The 17,260-nt window shown below is 41.3% G+C and overlaps 2 protein-coding genes across 6 annotated transcripts; both read left to right on the top strand.

The window, feature by feature from the left end:
• Positions 1–237: 237 nt before the first annotated feature.
• On the top strand, positions 238–1,325 carry LOC128891665 (ARL14 effector protein). Its single transcript, XM_054151338.1, has 3 exons — positions 238–586; positions 695–960; positions 1,033–1,325. Exons 1-3 carry the CDS (start codon positions 512–514, stop codon positions 1,115–1,117), a joined length of 426 nt encoding a protein of 141 aa, XP_054007313.1. The 5' UTR covers positions 238–511; the 3' UTR covers positions 1,118–1,325.
• A 141-nt stretch (positions 1,326–1,466) lies between these two features.
• On the top strand, positions 1,467–16,092 carry LOC128891663 (GTP-binding protein Di-Ras2). Of its 5 annotated transcripts, XR_008460884.1 has the most exons (6): positions 1,467–2,200; positions 3,580–3,796; positions 6,104–6,322; positions 7,569–8,041; positions 8,243–8,344; positions 9,183–16,092. XR_008460884.1 is itself a non-coding variant. In XM_054151336.1 (4 exons), the coding sequence occupies exons 2-4, from the start codon at positions 3,659–3,661 to the stop codon at positions 7,800–7,802; spliced, it is 591 nt and encodes a 196-aa protein (XP_054007311.1). In that variant the 5' UTR covers positions 1,467–2,200; positions 3,580–3,658; the 3' UTR covers positions 7,803–16,092. The 5 variants fall into 5 exon arrangements, 1 of the variants encoding a protein (XP_054007311.1); XR_008460881.1 differs by having other exon boundaries at positions 8,243–16,092; XR_008460882.1 differs by having other exon boundaries at positions 7,569–8,344.
• Positions 16,093–17,260: the final 1,168 nt, after the last annotated feature.

Genomic DNA, 17,260 nt, shown 5'->3' with positions numbered 1-17,260 from the left:
TTTGTATACTGTAATGGATATTTGGCTGGCAATGCTAATGTACATTACCGTTCAGTGTTGATACTAAAGGCATATTACGTGATAAAGAAAGTAAATTTGTATTTTATATTATAATAAATTGTAGTTTTGTATCAAATTTCATAAACCATAGACATATACATATAAACTGGTTCAAATCGACCGCTGATTGATAAATAGCGGGAAACAACGACGATGTTGATTCCGAGCCCTCTGGTGGTTGTTTGCATTAGTTTGTACTTTTTGAAAGAGGTTGCTACAAGGTTGCGCGCGTATAAGGTTAAAGTTACCGAATTCTCCTTAACTTCTTAAAAAAAATTGTTGCAAAAGGTGTGTTCTTTGGTTTCTTCGTTAATGTGCGCGGCAAATAAATGCGATCGTTCGAAACACCTCCTGACGTTTCGCAGGTTGGAGGTTATGTTTGTCATACGAAATTTAAACGTTTAATCGCATCGCTTTCAAACATTCTTTCGTCAAGACTCGAATACCAGTCATGGACACAGGAAATTCGACGTCCGGTGACAGCTCCTCGCAGTTGAATATAGAGACTACGCCCCGCGCTGAACGAGTAAGTTCTTTACTAAGTTATAGTGTTTCCAAATATTTCTCAATTTATCATATCTTCTGTTATTGTGTATCCATTATATGGTATTACATGTTTTCTTTTATTCTTAAGCGGGTTACTCGAGGTTCACGACAAAGAGCTGTGGACAGCGTGACAAAGAAGTTCCTTAGAAACTTTGATCCAGAGCATAGCGAAAGAGAGAAGCGCAAACTTCATCGACGATTGTATCAGGGTCACAAAAGGCACGCTTTGTACGACGAAAACGGTATTCACATAGAAACAGGGGATGATCTGTGCGACTGTTTGAATATAACCTGTGCTGGATGCCATTACCCTTGCGCCAAGTGTTCCTCTGCAAAGTGTGGCCACGAGTGCAGGTGTGACATAAGAGACAATTTTATGCTATGTGTAATTACTTATGAGAATTAAAAGCAAACATTTTCTTTTAGAATCAACCGTAAGTGGAGCTATGAATCAATCGAGAACGAAGGTTGCGATGTTGTTATAAAAAATCCACTGTTGAAAGACAGTTAATTTTGTATACAAAAAACAAAGTTAATAGACAAAAGTGAAGACTGCAAAGGTAAGAACATTTATAGAGACCAAGGCTGTCTTTCCATGAAAGAATTTATTAACATATTCAAATCAGGATTACGTAAATTATAATAGATATAAGGTGACAATTAGGATAGAAAGCATAATGTGCAACTATGGAAATGCAATAAAGTTATACATATGTCTCGTATCCTTTTTAATGTTGCCTCTTTGATAGCATTGGCTTTCCCTTGTTCCCATAATTTGGTGGTCTTAGACAAAGCGAACCTTCACGAGTACAGTATGTTTCCGTAGGGACACGATAGTTGAATCAGTGTTCCAATAGAACGTAAACGTAGAAGAACTCGAATAATCGAACGAAGCTCGCATAATCAGCTGACGAGGAGGTTCTGGAGAAGGCATACCGAAGAACAGGATTCAAAGCGATAGAGATGCGCCGCGTTTAGTGCACGTGCGTGTGCACCGTCACACGAAGACGATATTGATTTTCCCCGGCACTTTTGGCGTAGTGCGCACGTACCTAACGCGCATACACACACACAAACGTGCACACGTTCCACTGGAGTGGGGCGAGCCCCGGTGCGGAGGGCGTGCGCCTCGTTCCTCTTCGAAATCATCGTCAAAGTTCACGCAACCGAGTGCACGGAGAGGAGCGAGTATGGTGATCCTGTGGTCGGTGAAAATCGAGCGCAGCGTCCGTCGATCGATCCGCTAATTAACCGTCCTGGTCAACCTCGTTTGGCACGCCAGTGTCTCGAGCTACGTCTCTGGGAAGTGTACTATCGAAGAATCCTGTACCAGGTCAGGTGTTGTTCCTGACCGCCCGGCTCGAGGAAGCTCCTCTTTCCTCGCGGTGTCTTCTCGCGTTAAGGGTGTCAACTGTACGAGAAGACTTTTACCGAATCCGATAACCACGCAGAGTGCATCTGGTGTTTACTCGTTGCAAAAACCCCGTGGCGATACGCACCGGTAACATCTCCAAGAACAGCACACCTTTCACCCGGTTCAATTGGATTCCTTCGCCAAGAGGAGTACCCACCAGAGCGTCCTTAGCTCGACCAGGTTTAAAGAGACGCTTTATCGCTTGCAGACCCTCCGCGACACATCAACGCGGGTCAATCGCGATCTTATTGCCCCGATCACGAGTCTTGCATCGCGTTGACGTTTAACTGTGGTCGTGGTTTCGAATCTCTCATGCTTCGTTAGACTTTCCTCTGCCGGCTACCGCAGCTCTTCGTGCACCTTCAGTACCGATTAATCAGCTGCGATCAGCTATCGACTCGCGACCGAACGTACCAGTCGCTCAAGTTTGTGGACAGTACTATCGTTTGTTTTGGAACTTCCCCTCTTGTACCTCTTTTTCTTTTTAATACCGCGATGGACGTTGTTCGGTGTATGACAAGGAGTATTCAAGTATCACTTGTTGAATACATGCAAGTATAGACGCGTGATTATAAATCGCGAGAGGAGATGCGAAGCGTCAGGTATCGGGAGGCGTCGTTTTCTTCTTTCCAAAGTTCGAACCTTGTTTATCCATGCCAAACTTGGACAACAGGTTTTCGATTTCTTTTTATCTGTTTCGTAGACGCAAATCACGAGTCGATGGAATTACGAAAATTAAAAGTAAACACGTGGAGCAGCTCCGGCGATTCCTACACCGAGTTTCGAAGTTAAGCTGATGCCGACGCGTTGCAGGTGCGAAGTTTTGAATTGTTTTCAAAATTGTTTAAAATCGGGAATCACGGATTATACAAATCGGTTGAGTAGCGGTGGAACCGACTTACACGGAACATCGTTTTTATGCAAATTTAGAGTGGGTAATCAAAACAAATTTTTGGAGTAGAGACTTTGTCAATTTATCAAATTTATTCCATTGTCTGTATAGCGTGCTTGAAAACATATTAGCAGGATCTTTCAGGGACCAATAGAGGTCATTCATCTCTTATAAGTTCCTATATTCGTTTAGAGGATTCAATGAGATCAAAAAAACATTATTCTCTGTATAATAAATACGAAGGAGAAGCAGATGTCAGAGTCTAATAGAGTCTGCCACACGTGTGACACTGTTCATCGTTTGAATAGTCTTCAATTACAGATAGTTTATTAATATTCTGCTTTGCACACGGTTTTCGCGATACATACAATAATACAATTTAATTTAAACTTCTGTAACTCCTGTGATATGGGTATCGTTAGCGCAATGATCTGAATGATGAAACCCAAGGAAAGAATCGTTAGAGCCTTAGGCAATTGACATAGCTACTCCGTGGTAGGATTTGCAATTAATTATTGGTAGGAGTCAGGGAAGCATGTTGGTGTACGTGAACACTCGAGTCGGCAAAGGGCGAAGAAAATAACCCGGTTGCAGGATTGTGGAGGGTCGACCGCAACTTTTACGCTTGTCGTGGCCGTTTCACGTTGGTTTCTGTGTTGTGCCGCAGATAGGTCGAGGTTTAGACGATCTCGCAAAAGGGACCCCGACTGACGGGGGTTAAGATCGTCGGGACGGCAGATGTCAGGATGCCGGAGCAAAGCAACGACTATCGCGTGGTGGTGTTTGGGGCGGGTGGCGTTGGTAAGAGTTCTCTTGTCCTGCGTTTCGTGAAAGGAACATTTCGTGAGTCCTATATACCCACTATCGAGGACACTTACAGACAGGTAAGCCCGACAAAAAAAACACGTGGATTATAGACCGACAATGAAACGTTTCAAAATTCGGTTGGGTTTGAGAAAATTGTACTGATTTTTGTATCGTTGACCTGGCGATTACAATGGTGGTCATCTTGACCCTTAACTCCTGAGGTGTCAAAAACTGAAATGGTTCAAAAAGTGGTTTTTGCACCGATCTCGGTGAGTACGTCATTTCCAACTTTTTTTTAAGTGGATGAACATTATAGCACCAGAACCGAAATCTACTGTCCGAGTAGGTGTGGGGTAGTTTTTGGTGGTGGTGCCAATATTGAATACTGTTAATGTATATACCGTCTACACAATAAAAGTTCGAAATGATGTATTCGCCGAGATCGATGCAAAAAAAAAAAAACACTTTTTGAACCATTTCAGCTTTTGACAAGTGGGGGAGGGGAGGGGAAGTGGAGTTAAAGTTAAGATGACCACCATTGTAATCGCCAAGAAAATAATCAGCTCAATAGTAGAGTACTACATTTTCTTAAACTCAACCCAAAATTCAATTAACATTCGCAACTAAAAATTCATCATTCAATATTGAATAAACAATCGTCTTGTTTTCTAACAAGAGAAATAGATTCCTAAATTTTTATAAATTTTTCTCATGAAGAACCCCTGGTTTCAGTAATTTTTTACCGATCTGACTATATTTGTTGCACTCATAATCGAATTCTAAAAGAAAATAATTATTCTTGACATCTCCCAATTTATTATTTGAATAGAAATAATAGGTAGAAATAATATATTGTAAATATTCAATTAATTTTTTGACGGAGAACAAACGGTTTCCGAACATTTTAATCGGTTCACCGATCGTGCGTTTCGAACACGTTGCTAACGAAGCAATCGTGCGAGTCGATAATGAAACAAGTAGCGTAGAATTAGATCGGACAGGCGGTGCAAGTAGTGTAGGTGCGTCATGTATCAGGCAGCGGTAATAGATTTTCCAGATCAGATAAGTTGCAGGGACTACCGTGACGTAAACTGCTGACATTTTGCCGATGATTCATACATGATGCAAGATCATCGCTCTAATCGTGCATCTCCCCGCCATTATCTCGTTCTGTAATCGCGAGATTCACGTAGAACTAAACCGCGAGCAAATAGTCGATCTTCTCTCCACCGGCTTTCGCCTTTTTATTTGCATTTCAAATTCGTTCCCCGACTCGACTCGACTCGAGTCGATGAGGGCCGGTTTAAAGATTCAATTCAATTTATTTAAATACGTTTAACCTGCAAATTATCGCCGTAACTATGTATACCTTTCACATCGATTGCTTCAACTTGCGACCAATGCAATTACCAGTCTGTAGATTTTTAATCATCAAGATACCGATATTGATTCTCGATATACTCCAAGGGTTTACGATACCGTTATAGGCTAACAACTAAGGGACCTTTTAAACATTTTCGTTGAATAATTAACGGTTAAATTATTGCTTTTAAAATAATCGAGTTCGATATCAATTTACTTGCAAGTCTCGAACAACAACAAAAGTCAAATTGACGTGGTCATTGGTAAAATTGAAAAAAGATCGAGATCGTGGTTCAACCTGCTTTAATATGTTGTGGAAAATGGTTTCGATAAGATGATTTTCGTCTTCGCAATCTGTGCGTTGAAGTCACAAATCGCAACATTGTTAACAGAATATTCCAATGAATTTTGGTACGGTTTATTTCCTCTCTCGAAGATTAATCGTCTTTTGTTTTATGAAAGAAACGTGTACAAGAAGCAGGGATGTGCGACGTCGTTGATTTCTTTGTTTCTTTGTTCCTTTGTTTCACACGCAACGGCTTGTGAAAAGGAAACGAGTCGCTTCGGAGAACCCACTCGCGGACGTGTCTTCTGTTCTATATAATTTTTCACCAAGAAAAGTAATATTAGGAGTACCCATAAGTAATGTTTCTTTTTTCTCTTTTATTTTACGAAATTTCGTTTTATTTAAGATATAATACATCCTTAATCCACGACTTAATCTTCATTTATTCTTTAAATCTTTCTCAAAGTTCAAGGTTTTTATTTATGGAACGCGAAATTGAAAATTTCATACATACTCGCGTCTGCTCGTGTCAACTTGTCCACGTATAGCGCAAGGTCAAGAAGGAATCGGTTGTTTACGGGTTCCGCGACGAATTACTCGGACACACCTGTAAAAGAAAAAGCTTCGTTGGCGAAACTGTTGAGACCCGTGCTGTATGCGTGACGAGAATCGTGTCGGCGGAAACGGGGGACACCGAACGCTGAAATAAATAGGACGACCTGGTGCGGTATTTCAGGTGATAAGCTGCAATAAAAACATATGCACGCTTCAAATTACGGACACAACGGGGTCTCATCAGTTTCCCGCGATGCAGCGGCTTTCCATAAGCAAAGGTCACGCCTTCATCCTGGTGTATTCGGTGTGCTCACGGCAAAGCCTCGAGGAACTACGACCGATCTGGGCCATTATTAGGGAGCTCAAAGGACAGGATATATCGCAGATACCTATAATGCTGGTAAGACTCGACATTCTTTCGCAGTTACACCTTACATTCGTTGCTCGGGGGCTTGTTGTCTCTCCACGGATTATTGTTTTCGTCCGACACGGAAAATGCGAACATCCACCAGAATTACCTTTTTGTTTCCTCGCCTTAACCCCTTGAGGGATATTGGCACGTACGGTGGCCCACAATACTATTCCTATACCACGGCGATATTTGTTTAACCTCTTTTATTTGTTTAACCTTTATTGGTATTTCAATTTCATTAAACAAAATGTAACTACATGCAAGTAATGAAAGTATACTTCCCAATCTTTGAAATGGTATAGGTTTACGTCCAATAAAAATATTATTCTTTGAATAACCAAACTATGTGGAGTTACATCTTTTTTAAATTGTTCTCACAACACAAATAACATTAACTCGAGCCAATTGTATTATCATTCGTTTTTGTGTTCGCACGAAAAGACTTCCGTGGAGTGTCAAAGCCCTAACAAATTCGCCACATGTAAATACATAACATGCATATGTACATAGAGAATGAGGCACGCAAAAAGGGAGCATGAAACTATTTCCGTCGCTTTTGAAGAAAAAAATTTCAAAGCACAAAGTTGCACGGTTCAAAGATGCGGATAATCATTTTCAAGGGCGTTTTTACCTCGACATTTCAAGGTTCTCAAAACTTTTAAACGTGGTATTGTTGTTCCTTTTTTTTACATTCTTAGAAGAGGCCTAACCGATTAATCGCACGGCTTATTCGTATCTTTGTAAACAACGAGAGCAGTTGAGGTTGTAAATTTCGGACTAGATGATGTCTAGGGCTTTTGGAGGCGCTAATTCTAGATTTGAACTAAAAACGTACAAATTCGACACGTTATTGTCAAGGGTTGTCGATCCAAAGTGAATCTTTAGACGTAACGATGGTGGATCCAATATGGCAGATTAGAGTTAAAGCAAAGCGATACGGTTTAGATGAAATTCGGTACGTAGAGACTTTGAAATTGTCGATTACGTATATGAATTGAAAATTCAGAAATAGATATGACGGATTAGGATATAAAAAGTATCTTAGTTTAGATAAAACTTGATAGTTGAAAATTTTTACTATGTATAGTAATTAATTCTGTGCTTCTTTAAACTTACCATTCATGTTGCCTATTCGCCAATGCAGTTTATAATTCATGGAAATAATCTATCTATCGTGAGAATTCTAGTGCGAATATTTTGTTAACCAAGTGTGCCCCGTTGGTTTGTCCACCAGGTTGGGAACAAGTGCGACGAGAGTCCGTCGGTGCGCGAGGTGTCGCTGAGCGAGGGCGCAGCGGAAGCGGCGAACTGGGGCTGCGGTTTCCTGGAGACCTCCGCGAAAACGAATCACAACGTGAACGCCCTGTTTCGGGACTTGTTGTTGCTCGAGAAGAATCGTTCCGTCTCGTTGCAGCCAGTGCAGAGCAACAACGCGATCAGCCTGAAAGAGAAATGCGTCGTGATGTAACCGACCGCGGCCAGAGCGAGGTAGCCATCGTTCGAGGATGTTGCGGAGGGGCCTAGGGGACAAAGGGTCCATAGGTGGGCGCAACCGAAGACAAAGGACGAGGTTCACTCCGTACTCGACACAGGAAAACGTTTGTCGCTCGTTTTTCGACCCGGCGCCTACGTGGCATCGTCCACCGTAGTCTCGACGCGATCACTGGGTTCAGTAGGCTAACCTTGCGCGAGCGAAAGGGACGATAGGTATCTGCGAGACCACGCGTCGCACAAGGTGCGTCCAATGCTCTTTAAAACGCGTGAATCCTGTGTTCGTATTCATCCCGATCGACGTTCGCTTCGGACGTTCGTCGGCGTGTCGCGTATCGAGCATTTGACGCGCGTTGTACACCTCTTTCTAACCGAATGTACTCTATACTATTGATAGATTTTTTAATTTTGATACAGAGCGATGTACTCGGTCCGCTTCCTAGGTTCCACGAGACCAACAACAACCACGCGTTTTTCATCCTGCACGAGTTGGCTCGTTAGTCGAGGACAACCTCGCTGGTAGGTCGATCGTGTATTGCAGGGAGAAGGAAATATCGCGCCTCGTCCTAACTGACAGTCGTGCGACGACAAAATCGCTCGCAGCTGAGCCGCGGCAAGAGCGGAGGCAGGCTCGCGTTGCCGTGTAGGTTCTACCGATAAACAAACTTCAAAAAAGTAAAAACATCACGCCAAAGTATATGAAAAAATGGAGGACTCAAGGAGTTGTCATTGAAAAATAGAAGATCCCCATAAAAAACTACAAGTAGAAAAATATGTGAAATCGAAATGACCTGGCAGTACATGGGGGTGCTTTCCAGCATAGTGCAATGGCGACACTGTGTAACACAACTGTGTAGGGGGATTTTTGGGGGACAAATTTTGTAGAAGAATTTTTTTAGGGGTTTTTTAATATCAACGCCATCCGTTGAGGTAGTTGTTCCTCGTTGATATTTTGAGTTAATTGACCATCCAGTTTAGGAGATATATGATTAATCAAAATACGAAAATATGTAAACTAGATAGTCAATTACTTCAAGATTTCATAGGACTATTTCTTTGCAATGGCACGCATGTAAATATGATTATATTTTTACACATAACGACACTTATTTATATTCGACTAAATTTTAAATAAAGTATCTTTATTTGTGAGAAACTGTAATAAATAAGTAAATCAAATATTTTAGAGGCAATTGTTCTCTACTGGTTGGCAACAGGGCGGTAACGCGAGCCTGCCCCCAGTCTTGCCGCGGCTACAAGCGATTTTTGTCGCTGCGCGACCGTCAGTAAGGACATAGGGTCAGACTCTGGTGCATAAAGACCATCGGTCTTGTATAATAATGCAATCTTCGCTTAGGGAAGACATTTTTGCGGGGGCAATCTTCGAACCCCGACCTTTCGAGGAAAATCTCGAGCATCGCGTGGGATTCCTCAGGAACTATTCATCGAAACACCCACGGTTAGGGTGGGAAGGCCTGGAAACGTCAACAACACGACTTTTCCAACGCCCCAGGGAATTAGGAAAGGTAAACGTCTGACCTAACGCGAGATTTCCTGCCAGGGCTCGACTTTCTTTCTGTCTGCAATGCGCGTCTTCAACCACGCTGATTCGTCTCGAGCTTACTATACGGAAGGGACGCGATCGTGCCACGAACAGTGGTCGCGTGGTCCCTATCGCGACCAACGAACCAGCTGAACAATTTTTCGGAAAGAGCAACCAGTACAAAAGCGCGCGAAGTCGACCACGTATCTATAAGGGGGGACACCGTAACTCGTTATCCCGCGCTCTTTCACGAAAACCGTCGCGTCGCGCTTTCCGAGACTACTGCGCGATCACTTGGAACCGGTGTCGCTGGGCGTTCCCCCAAAGGAAGATGGAAACGACGGGGGGCCAGGGGATAGGAAGACGGGAGAAGAAATTGAGCGAATACGCGAACGAGAAACGACAAAACTAGATAAAAGTTGTTACGAGGTTGGTTTTTGTTGAATAGTTGTAAGGTTTTTGTAACGATGCTAATTAGGATTTATTACTAGACTCAACGGAAAGTACAGAGATATACACACATACACGTACGTACACTTCGAGCAGACACACACACACACACACACTCACGTACACGAGACAGGCTTACGCACACAGGTACATTAGGCACACGCGTTTCTCGCGTTGACCCAGATTTTAGTGTTTTCCTCCTGTATGTCGTGCACACGTAGACCGCAGGCGTGTTAGTCTTTACGAGGAGACGCTAATTAAAGGGACTCGTCGCGATGGGCTTGTTTTCCTCTCGACGATTTTCGTTTCACCGCGATGGCGACGCGTTTATTGCCGCGGTTTCGAACCGTTTCGCGAAACTTTCGGACGATTTTCAAACGTTTCCCGGTCACAGGGATTTTTTCACGTTTTTATCGGGCGACATCGATTCGGTACGCGTACACGTTTAACCCTTCGAGCGCAGAGTACTCCCGGCCAAACCAATCTGCTGGAAATGGAATTCTTTTTTAAGGGGATTGTACTATGCGACGACCAGTTATTTCTGCTTTTTTCCAGGATTTTTTTTCTGGATCGCTTAATTATACATACTCGAAATGTTTATTACATTCTCACTGGTGTTTAAACAAACGATACAAATTTTCTCGAGCAGAAATATAGTTTTTTTTTCTGCGCGCGTGCAGGGCTGTAAAAAAAATGACTGCTACGACACCGGCTGTTCTCCTTATCTAAAATCAAAAAATGTAGTAAATATTTTATTTATAAACCTGTGGCTATAACTGGTATTTTATCAGAAAGTTTTGTAATTTTGACACAGCTTCCGGAACAAACACATTCTCACGTGAATATTTTCAATTTAAATCAAAATGCAATTTAGAAAGCTGCCGAAAAGTTAATACGTTATAAAGACCGAAATTGTAAACCAGTTAAAGAAAAATTACAATTATTGACCGCCCTGTTAGCGAGATATAATTCGTTAAAATCTGAACAGTCCGCGTTGTTATGAAAACTATGAAAACTGGAGCAGCCGCACAGGCGGGCGGTTAAATCGCGAATAGGAGATTCGTCGGAGGAGACCATTGCCCACCGGTTTAAAAAGTTTTTCTCAACTTTCTGTCGGTATCTCGTCGATACGATAGTTTTCTTTTCCGACAGCGTCACCGTATCGCCGGAAGCGAACGCTTTTCTTCCGAGTGGACAGAATCATAGATCAGAATTTGGCCAAACAGTCGTCGTTTACCAAGGAATGATTAGATCTTCTCGGCGGATATCAACGAATCAAGGTTCCAGCCACTTTGTAGTCAGTTTGTATCGATAGTCTGTCCGCTCGTGTCAACGTGCAACTTCGTACGACGATAGGTTTAAGGGACGAATCCTGCTATTCTGTCCAACGCAAATTACCAAACAAACAAAACGAACGAGAGTTATCCCGCGGATATTATGATTCGATAGAGATCAACGTTATCGCTACGATTATTACGATTATAATATTATTACGAATCTTCGAACGCTAGCGGTTGTTTTACGGATCGTACGTTTTGTAGGCAAACGAAGGGAGATATCCCGCGTAATTGTTGAGTATACGAGCTGATCGTTAGTAAACGGATACGTGCTTGCAGCCTTGGGCGAAACGAGGGCTGCTTTCAGACCGATTCTGCGTCCCCCAAACTTCACGGCGTTCGTTCTACTTTGCTTTTACGGAATCATACTTTTACTGCTAAAAGAGTTGATCACGCTTTCCACTATCAGGGAATAGTTATTTAGTATACGTTGGACATTGAAGTAACATATTGCCGATCGATCAAAATCAAAGATAATATTCACAGGTAGTAGATAAGAGTTAATTTTCAAGAGTCGCATTATTTTTATTTGGTACATTGTATTCTTGGAGAAAGTAATCGTTTTATTCAACAGTTTTATGTGAATATAATCAATGAAATATCACCGATTGCAGGTGTGAATCTTTAAAGAAAGTTCGTCTTCGAATGGTTCCACAGACGCGATGTATACCATTTAAAAAAAGCCACGTTATTAATCTCCATATTTTAAATTAAGTTATCGTACGAAGTTCAGGAAAGCGATTGGCAAAGTGTTAATGAAATGTAGCTTAATCTACGACGATACTTTTTCCTTCGCGTGATCAAGGCTCGATACAAGCATAAGCAAATGCTGAAGAGTTAATAAACCTTCTTGAAAAAAATCTGTTTCGAACATCTTCGTAGCAATGTAACAATGCAATTATTAGATCGATCTTTTGTTTTCAAAGAAGAACGAGCAAAATAAATAGTTCGGGGACGCCTTGTAGTCCGGGAGACGCTGAACGAAAACTGAAACACTCGGTGAAGCTGACAAGACGTGCGCGTGACGTCTCGCGGCTCGTGCGAATCTTTTTATAGAGATTTGTTTAGTAATCATGTACGCTCGTTTACTATTCGTACAGTCAATCGACGCAACTCCTAAGGCATATAAATTGTAAATAAGATTTTCTATATTCAAGTTAGGCCGTGATGTGGGCGTTAGTTGACCGAGGTATACGCATCGTTTGGATTGTCTGGGGTCGCGACAAGGTTGTCCAGAAATTGAGATCTTATTTATCCCGATTCGACGACTTTAATTAACATTTCCGAACGTGGCATATATTTTTTTACGAGGCTCGTAGCATTAGTCACACCGATGTTCGTTTCACGAAGAATCACGCAAGTGCGCTGCCTTATCTCGACTAATAAGATATTAGGGGCTTTCATGGCCTGGTTCTTCGTGGTTGATAGCCACAGAGACTTTCGGGTGTTGGCGTTGCAGCTAGCTTCTTCACGAGTCAAATAACACGCTGGCTACGTAATTGAAATATAATGAAATTAAATAATGCGATTGAATCACGGGCTAATTCAATTAGCACAATTGTGCCTGTATTTCAGCTACGTCGCACTTTGATTACATTGTAATTCAATTATATATGAATTATACATGAATAATTAAAAAATGTTTGAATTGTGTAATTCAACTGTAAACAAAATTGAATGTTACAATGTGATTAAATGTCGTGATTGGATAACAGCGTGATTAAATTAGCAGAATTGTGTCAAGTCGCGTTCGCCCCAATTTTTTGATTCATCAACCGAACGATCGTAACAACTTCTACCGATGCTCGGCGAATCGTACAATGGCCTCGATGATTGGCAGTAAACGAACCATGAGACGAGCACAGGTACTTTCGAGAACCTACACGCGAACGCGAACGCGTCTTTCGACCTCTGAATAACCAGCTGCAACGTCTTACGTCTTACGTCAAAGGACACGAAACCACGGAAGCCTTCCCATTTATTTGATTGTATCGTGATATTACGAGGCAAAAGCGCGTTAAATCGATTCACGCTCGTTTGCGACGGAAACATCCCCCAATTATAGTTTAGGCATCAATTCCTCGACAACCTGATGCATGGACACGTGCACTCGCGTATCTGTGCATGAACGTATGTACATACGCACACGTATTCGCTGTTATATTTAGACGCAAGGTCTAATAGTGTCTAGTCAAAGGCGAATCTGACCTTATGGAATCGACCCTCGGCAGGCTGAGAGACCTGAAACAGAAGCACCGGCTGACTGTGAGACAAAAGAAACGATCGCGCGAAAACCACCTACACACAAACACGCACGTACAAGTACACGAACACACACAAGCGCGCACACATAAGTTAGAAGTTTAACAAGAACTTGTATCCTCTGATTTTTTCGGGGCCAATCGATGTGATTAACACACGAATCGTGAGCTTCTTCCGCGCGACGGTAGGTCGACTTCCGTTCCTTTCGCGTCAATGCAGGATTCTGCGATCGTTCGTTTAGATTCGATCCTTCGCGGCTTGCGGCGGCTCGCCTCCCCCTCTTTACGTATTTTTGATGACTTTTTATCTCGCTCGAGAAATTCTCCATTTTCTATCTCCCCATTTTTTACCAAACGACTGCTTCGCCGTGGACCTTTCTACCCTTTTACGATTTTATTAGGACCGATCGAAAGTTCTTTGCCATTTTTCTTCGTTCTTCCTGCGCTCTCTTTTAACAAATATTTAAATACAGTAATTAGGAATTGAATTAATTGGAAAGTTTGTATCATATAATTTATTTCTAACTTAATCGAAATACGATATAATTAAATATGTACATACATACATGTACATCATTTAGAAACGTAGATTCTGCTCTACATTAATGCAATTTATTAATTTATATTTATATAGATACAAAACGGAATTATTCTTATCCCAATCAAATACTTGAGACAAAATGAAATAAAATGAATACAATTTATTTTTAGATAACATCATGTATGATATAAAAAGGAAACGACAATTATTAAAGTCTCATCTTTTTCAAAAAATTTAAAGAAATTAATTCAATGGATTTGGTAAAATCGGAAAGAACTTTTGATTCAGCCTGATAAAACTAAAGATTCGTCCTATATTTCACAAAGGGCCGCGATCCTCGAGGGATCAAGTTCAATATTTGATTTTCTTCGACAAGGGATGGTCGATTCTCGTACAAAAAAATCGATTTCGAATCGAAATTACTGAAATCGATTCCCTAAAAAAATTGACGCCTACAACATCAATCTCTCGAAAATCATTTTTCCACTCGAAAACTATATTTTCTCATCTTTAGACTAGATTTGCATACTTAAGTGTTCGACCTTAAAACTACCAAGCAAGTCAATTTGATTAATGTTAACCTTCGTTTTAAAATTACTCGGTTATTAACGATGCGGTTTGCTACAATTTTTAATGGCTATTATTAAATTAAAATAGAATTAAGACTAGTTACATTAATAAATTGATTCGTCTCTCATCCCTCTAATTTCAAAGATACACTACGGAACAATATTATTCGTCACAATTTTGTCACATTTCTAATGCGCATAATTCCATCGATTGTCATTGTATCAAGACAATTTTTGCCTATTTTGTAGGTAATTATCTGCATTGTAAGAAGGTATTCTAGTCTAGAGCGTCAATTTTTTAGTTCTTTTCGAGGATTTTTTTTTAATCTATAAGGGATTTTTATAAATGTTTATAAAGTCGTTACGGACTCCTGTCTCTTTAGGCGTTCGTAACTTCGTTTATTTTCCGAATCGAACAAAATCCTTTGGCAGATATATTTTCAAGAATCTACACTTTAGGAAACTGCTAAAAAATAGATCATTCGAAAGTTCCGGACTAGAATATCCCCTCAAGGAGAAACGAATGCCAAATGGATGTCCGTGTTGTACGGGTTTTCCGATTTTATCGAAAAATCGATCGAGAGTCGAACATCCCTACCTTCGACGCCGACGAACGCGGGCCGTTTGTGTCTGCGCATGCGTTATGGATCGGTCGCGCGCTCGAGATCGTCGATTACTCGCCGAGCCGAACAAGTGTACTTTGAGAGCACAAATTTTTATCGCGTTGTATCGATAGCCAAGGCACGCACGACCACGAAGATACAGACCTCGATGGATCTCGAACGATATTACGCTTTATTTTTTATTGTGTGTCCAGAAACGTCCGGTGTACTCTGATATTTCGATGACGGATCGGTGGCCCCGTTGTTCGAGGACGGGGAACGTTGTTTAAGACGACTGCGCAACAAATTTTGGGGGAGAATAGCACTGCGAACGGAAGAAACGCTAAATGGGATGTATAGACGCTTTACCATACCAGACTATCGTCCAGAAATTGGTCTGCACGATCTCCTCTTGCGATTTTAGATGAGAAATTTAGTGTATACGAATTCCTGTGTAACAGTTTACTCGGGTTCTGGTCTAACAAAAATTAGTTAGCGACAGTGGTGGCTCGAGTTGGAAAATCTTCTCAGCGATTTTACGGTTTAGTAGAAAAAGTTTCTTCCGTCACATATTTCTCCACAGATCTTCCAAGTAGCGTGATTTGCTTGAACGGAAAGTCCCATATCATTGAAACCATATCGAGTTTTTTTTATCAAGTCTTTGGAGAAGAGGTTCGATTCTCATTCGTCTTCGAACAACGGCTTCCGGTCGGACAAAAGAAAGGTCGTCCGTGCCAAATTCCGTTGTCCGTTATTTATGGAGTTTACTTAGGCTTAAGCTTGTTGTTAAGTGATCGATTTTAAAACACCACACACAGTTCTCTTAATATCCGTGTCTTTGTTGGTTCATACGACAGAACGAAATCGTAAATCGTAAACGACCACGAGCATGCTTGCCACACTTCGCTTTCCTGCAAAAATAAAAAAAAAAAAAAAATATCATCGATGTAAAGAAGAAGTCTTTTAAGAATTAAGGAACATTAAATGCGAACGTGTCAAAGGTGGGGATGCACTCGAGGAAGGAAGCAGAAATGTAATAATAGAATGTTATTACCTATAACTCTCTCGGTGTAGATCTAATCGTAATACTTGAAATGTTCTTAACAAAAGTGTGATCGAAGAGAAAGTAAATGATATAGTACCAGAGTTGAACGTGTTATATCAACGAAGTTATCATATCAGTAAATCATATCTACCATCCATTGATTCTCAGATACAAGTCCAAACGTTACAATAATACACAGTGTTTCTGTAGAACGTAGGATGTAAAATCGAGCGTGCGAACTCGATCAAACGGAGACGAGAAAATGTGTATCCGACTGTGTCGATGAATCAAGCGAATCTCGGGGGAGGATTAGTTCCCGCCTTTGATCAGTCGTTCGCGAAGAGAAACGAAGGAATCACATATCATGGCTGCGCGTTCCACTGTGTATACTCGCGAGATAGAGTGCGTCTAGAATGGCACGAAGAACGTTTCGAATATTTAGCGAAAGAGTACGAATCGAATGACCGATTTTATTGTTGCGAACGGCTCGTTCATTATTATCCACTCAAACCGTTTTAACCGGCTACGAATCTGTACTCGTGAAAGATAAACCGCGAAATTATACAATCTTGATTCTTGGCAACTGTCTCGTTCATTGAAACCATCCAACCACCATCCCCAACAATCCCTTTATTATTATTGGAAATGAGGTATAAGTGAATAATAAAATACTGAATTTATAGATTAACTTTAGCTTTATTCGCTAAATTGTCACGAGCAAACTGTGATCTTTTCTTTACGAGGAGCTGCACAAGACTGACCGATGAACGTTAAAAGGAAACACCGTAGAAAGAATTTCTAGCTGTATACAGCGTAGTTTTACAGGAAGGTTCCTCTCAGGCACTTGAGAGGGTAGACCATCGCCTAAACGAAAACTTTCTCTTTCGTTATTCTGCAGTGACAGATATAACGTTGCGCATTTATTCTCGGTCTAAAGATCTTATTACAAGTTCGCAGCCATTAGCTCGCTATTACTCGCAAGGAAGGATCGTTGAAACAATATTTGGCCGATACTTGTTTTTCTCTAGAAAAAGACTAGCTAGAGTCTGCTAGAGGACGGCAACCAGCCATTCAGTCCATCCACGCA

This window comes from Hylaeus anthracinus, unplaced genomic scaffold (assembly GCF_026225885.1).
Source record: "Hylaeus anthracinus isolate JK02 unplaced genomic scaffold, UHH_iyHylAnth1.0_haploid 12002, whole genome shotgun sequence".
NCBI classification, from domain to species: domain Eukaryota; kingdom Metazoa; phylum Arthropoda; class Insecta; order Hymenoptera; family Colletidae; genus Hylaeus; species Hylaeus anthracinus.
This window is presented reverse-complemented; position numbering and strand designations above follow the sequence as displayed.

Excerpts from the sequence above, each read along its gene's own strand:
- LOC128891665 (XM_054151338.1), top strand. The coding sequence starts at position 512 with ATGGACACAGGAAATTCGACGTCCGGTGACAGCTCCTCGCAGTTGAAT. Across the intron at positions 587-694 it reads CTACGCCCCGCGCTGAACGA|CGGGTTACTCGAGGTTCACG; the intron begins GTAAGTTCTTTA and ends TTTATTCTTAAG. Across the intron at positions 961-1,032 it reads AAGTGTGGCCACGAGTGCAG|AATCAACCGTAAGTGGAGCT; the intron begins GTGTGACATAAG and ends ATTTTCTTTTAG.
- LOC128891663 (XM_054151336.1), top strand. The coding sequence starts at position 3,659 with ATGCCGGAGCAAAGCAACGACTATCGCGTGGTGGTGTTTGGGGCGGGT. Across the intron at positions 3,797-6,103 it reads TCGAGGACACTTACAGACAG|GTGATAAGCTGCAATAAAAA; the intron begins GTAAGCCCGACA and ends GCGGTATTTCAG. Across the intron at positions 6,323-7,568 it reads CGCAGATACCTATAATGCTG|GTTGGGAACAAGTGCGACGA; the intron begins GTAAGACTCGAC and ends TTTGTCCACCAG.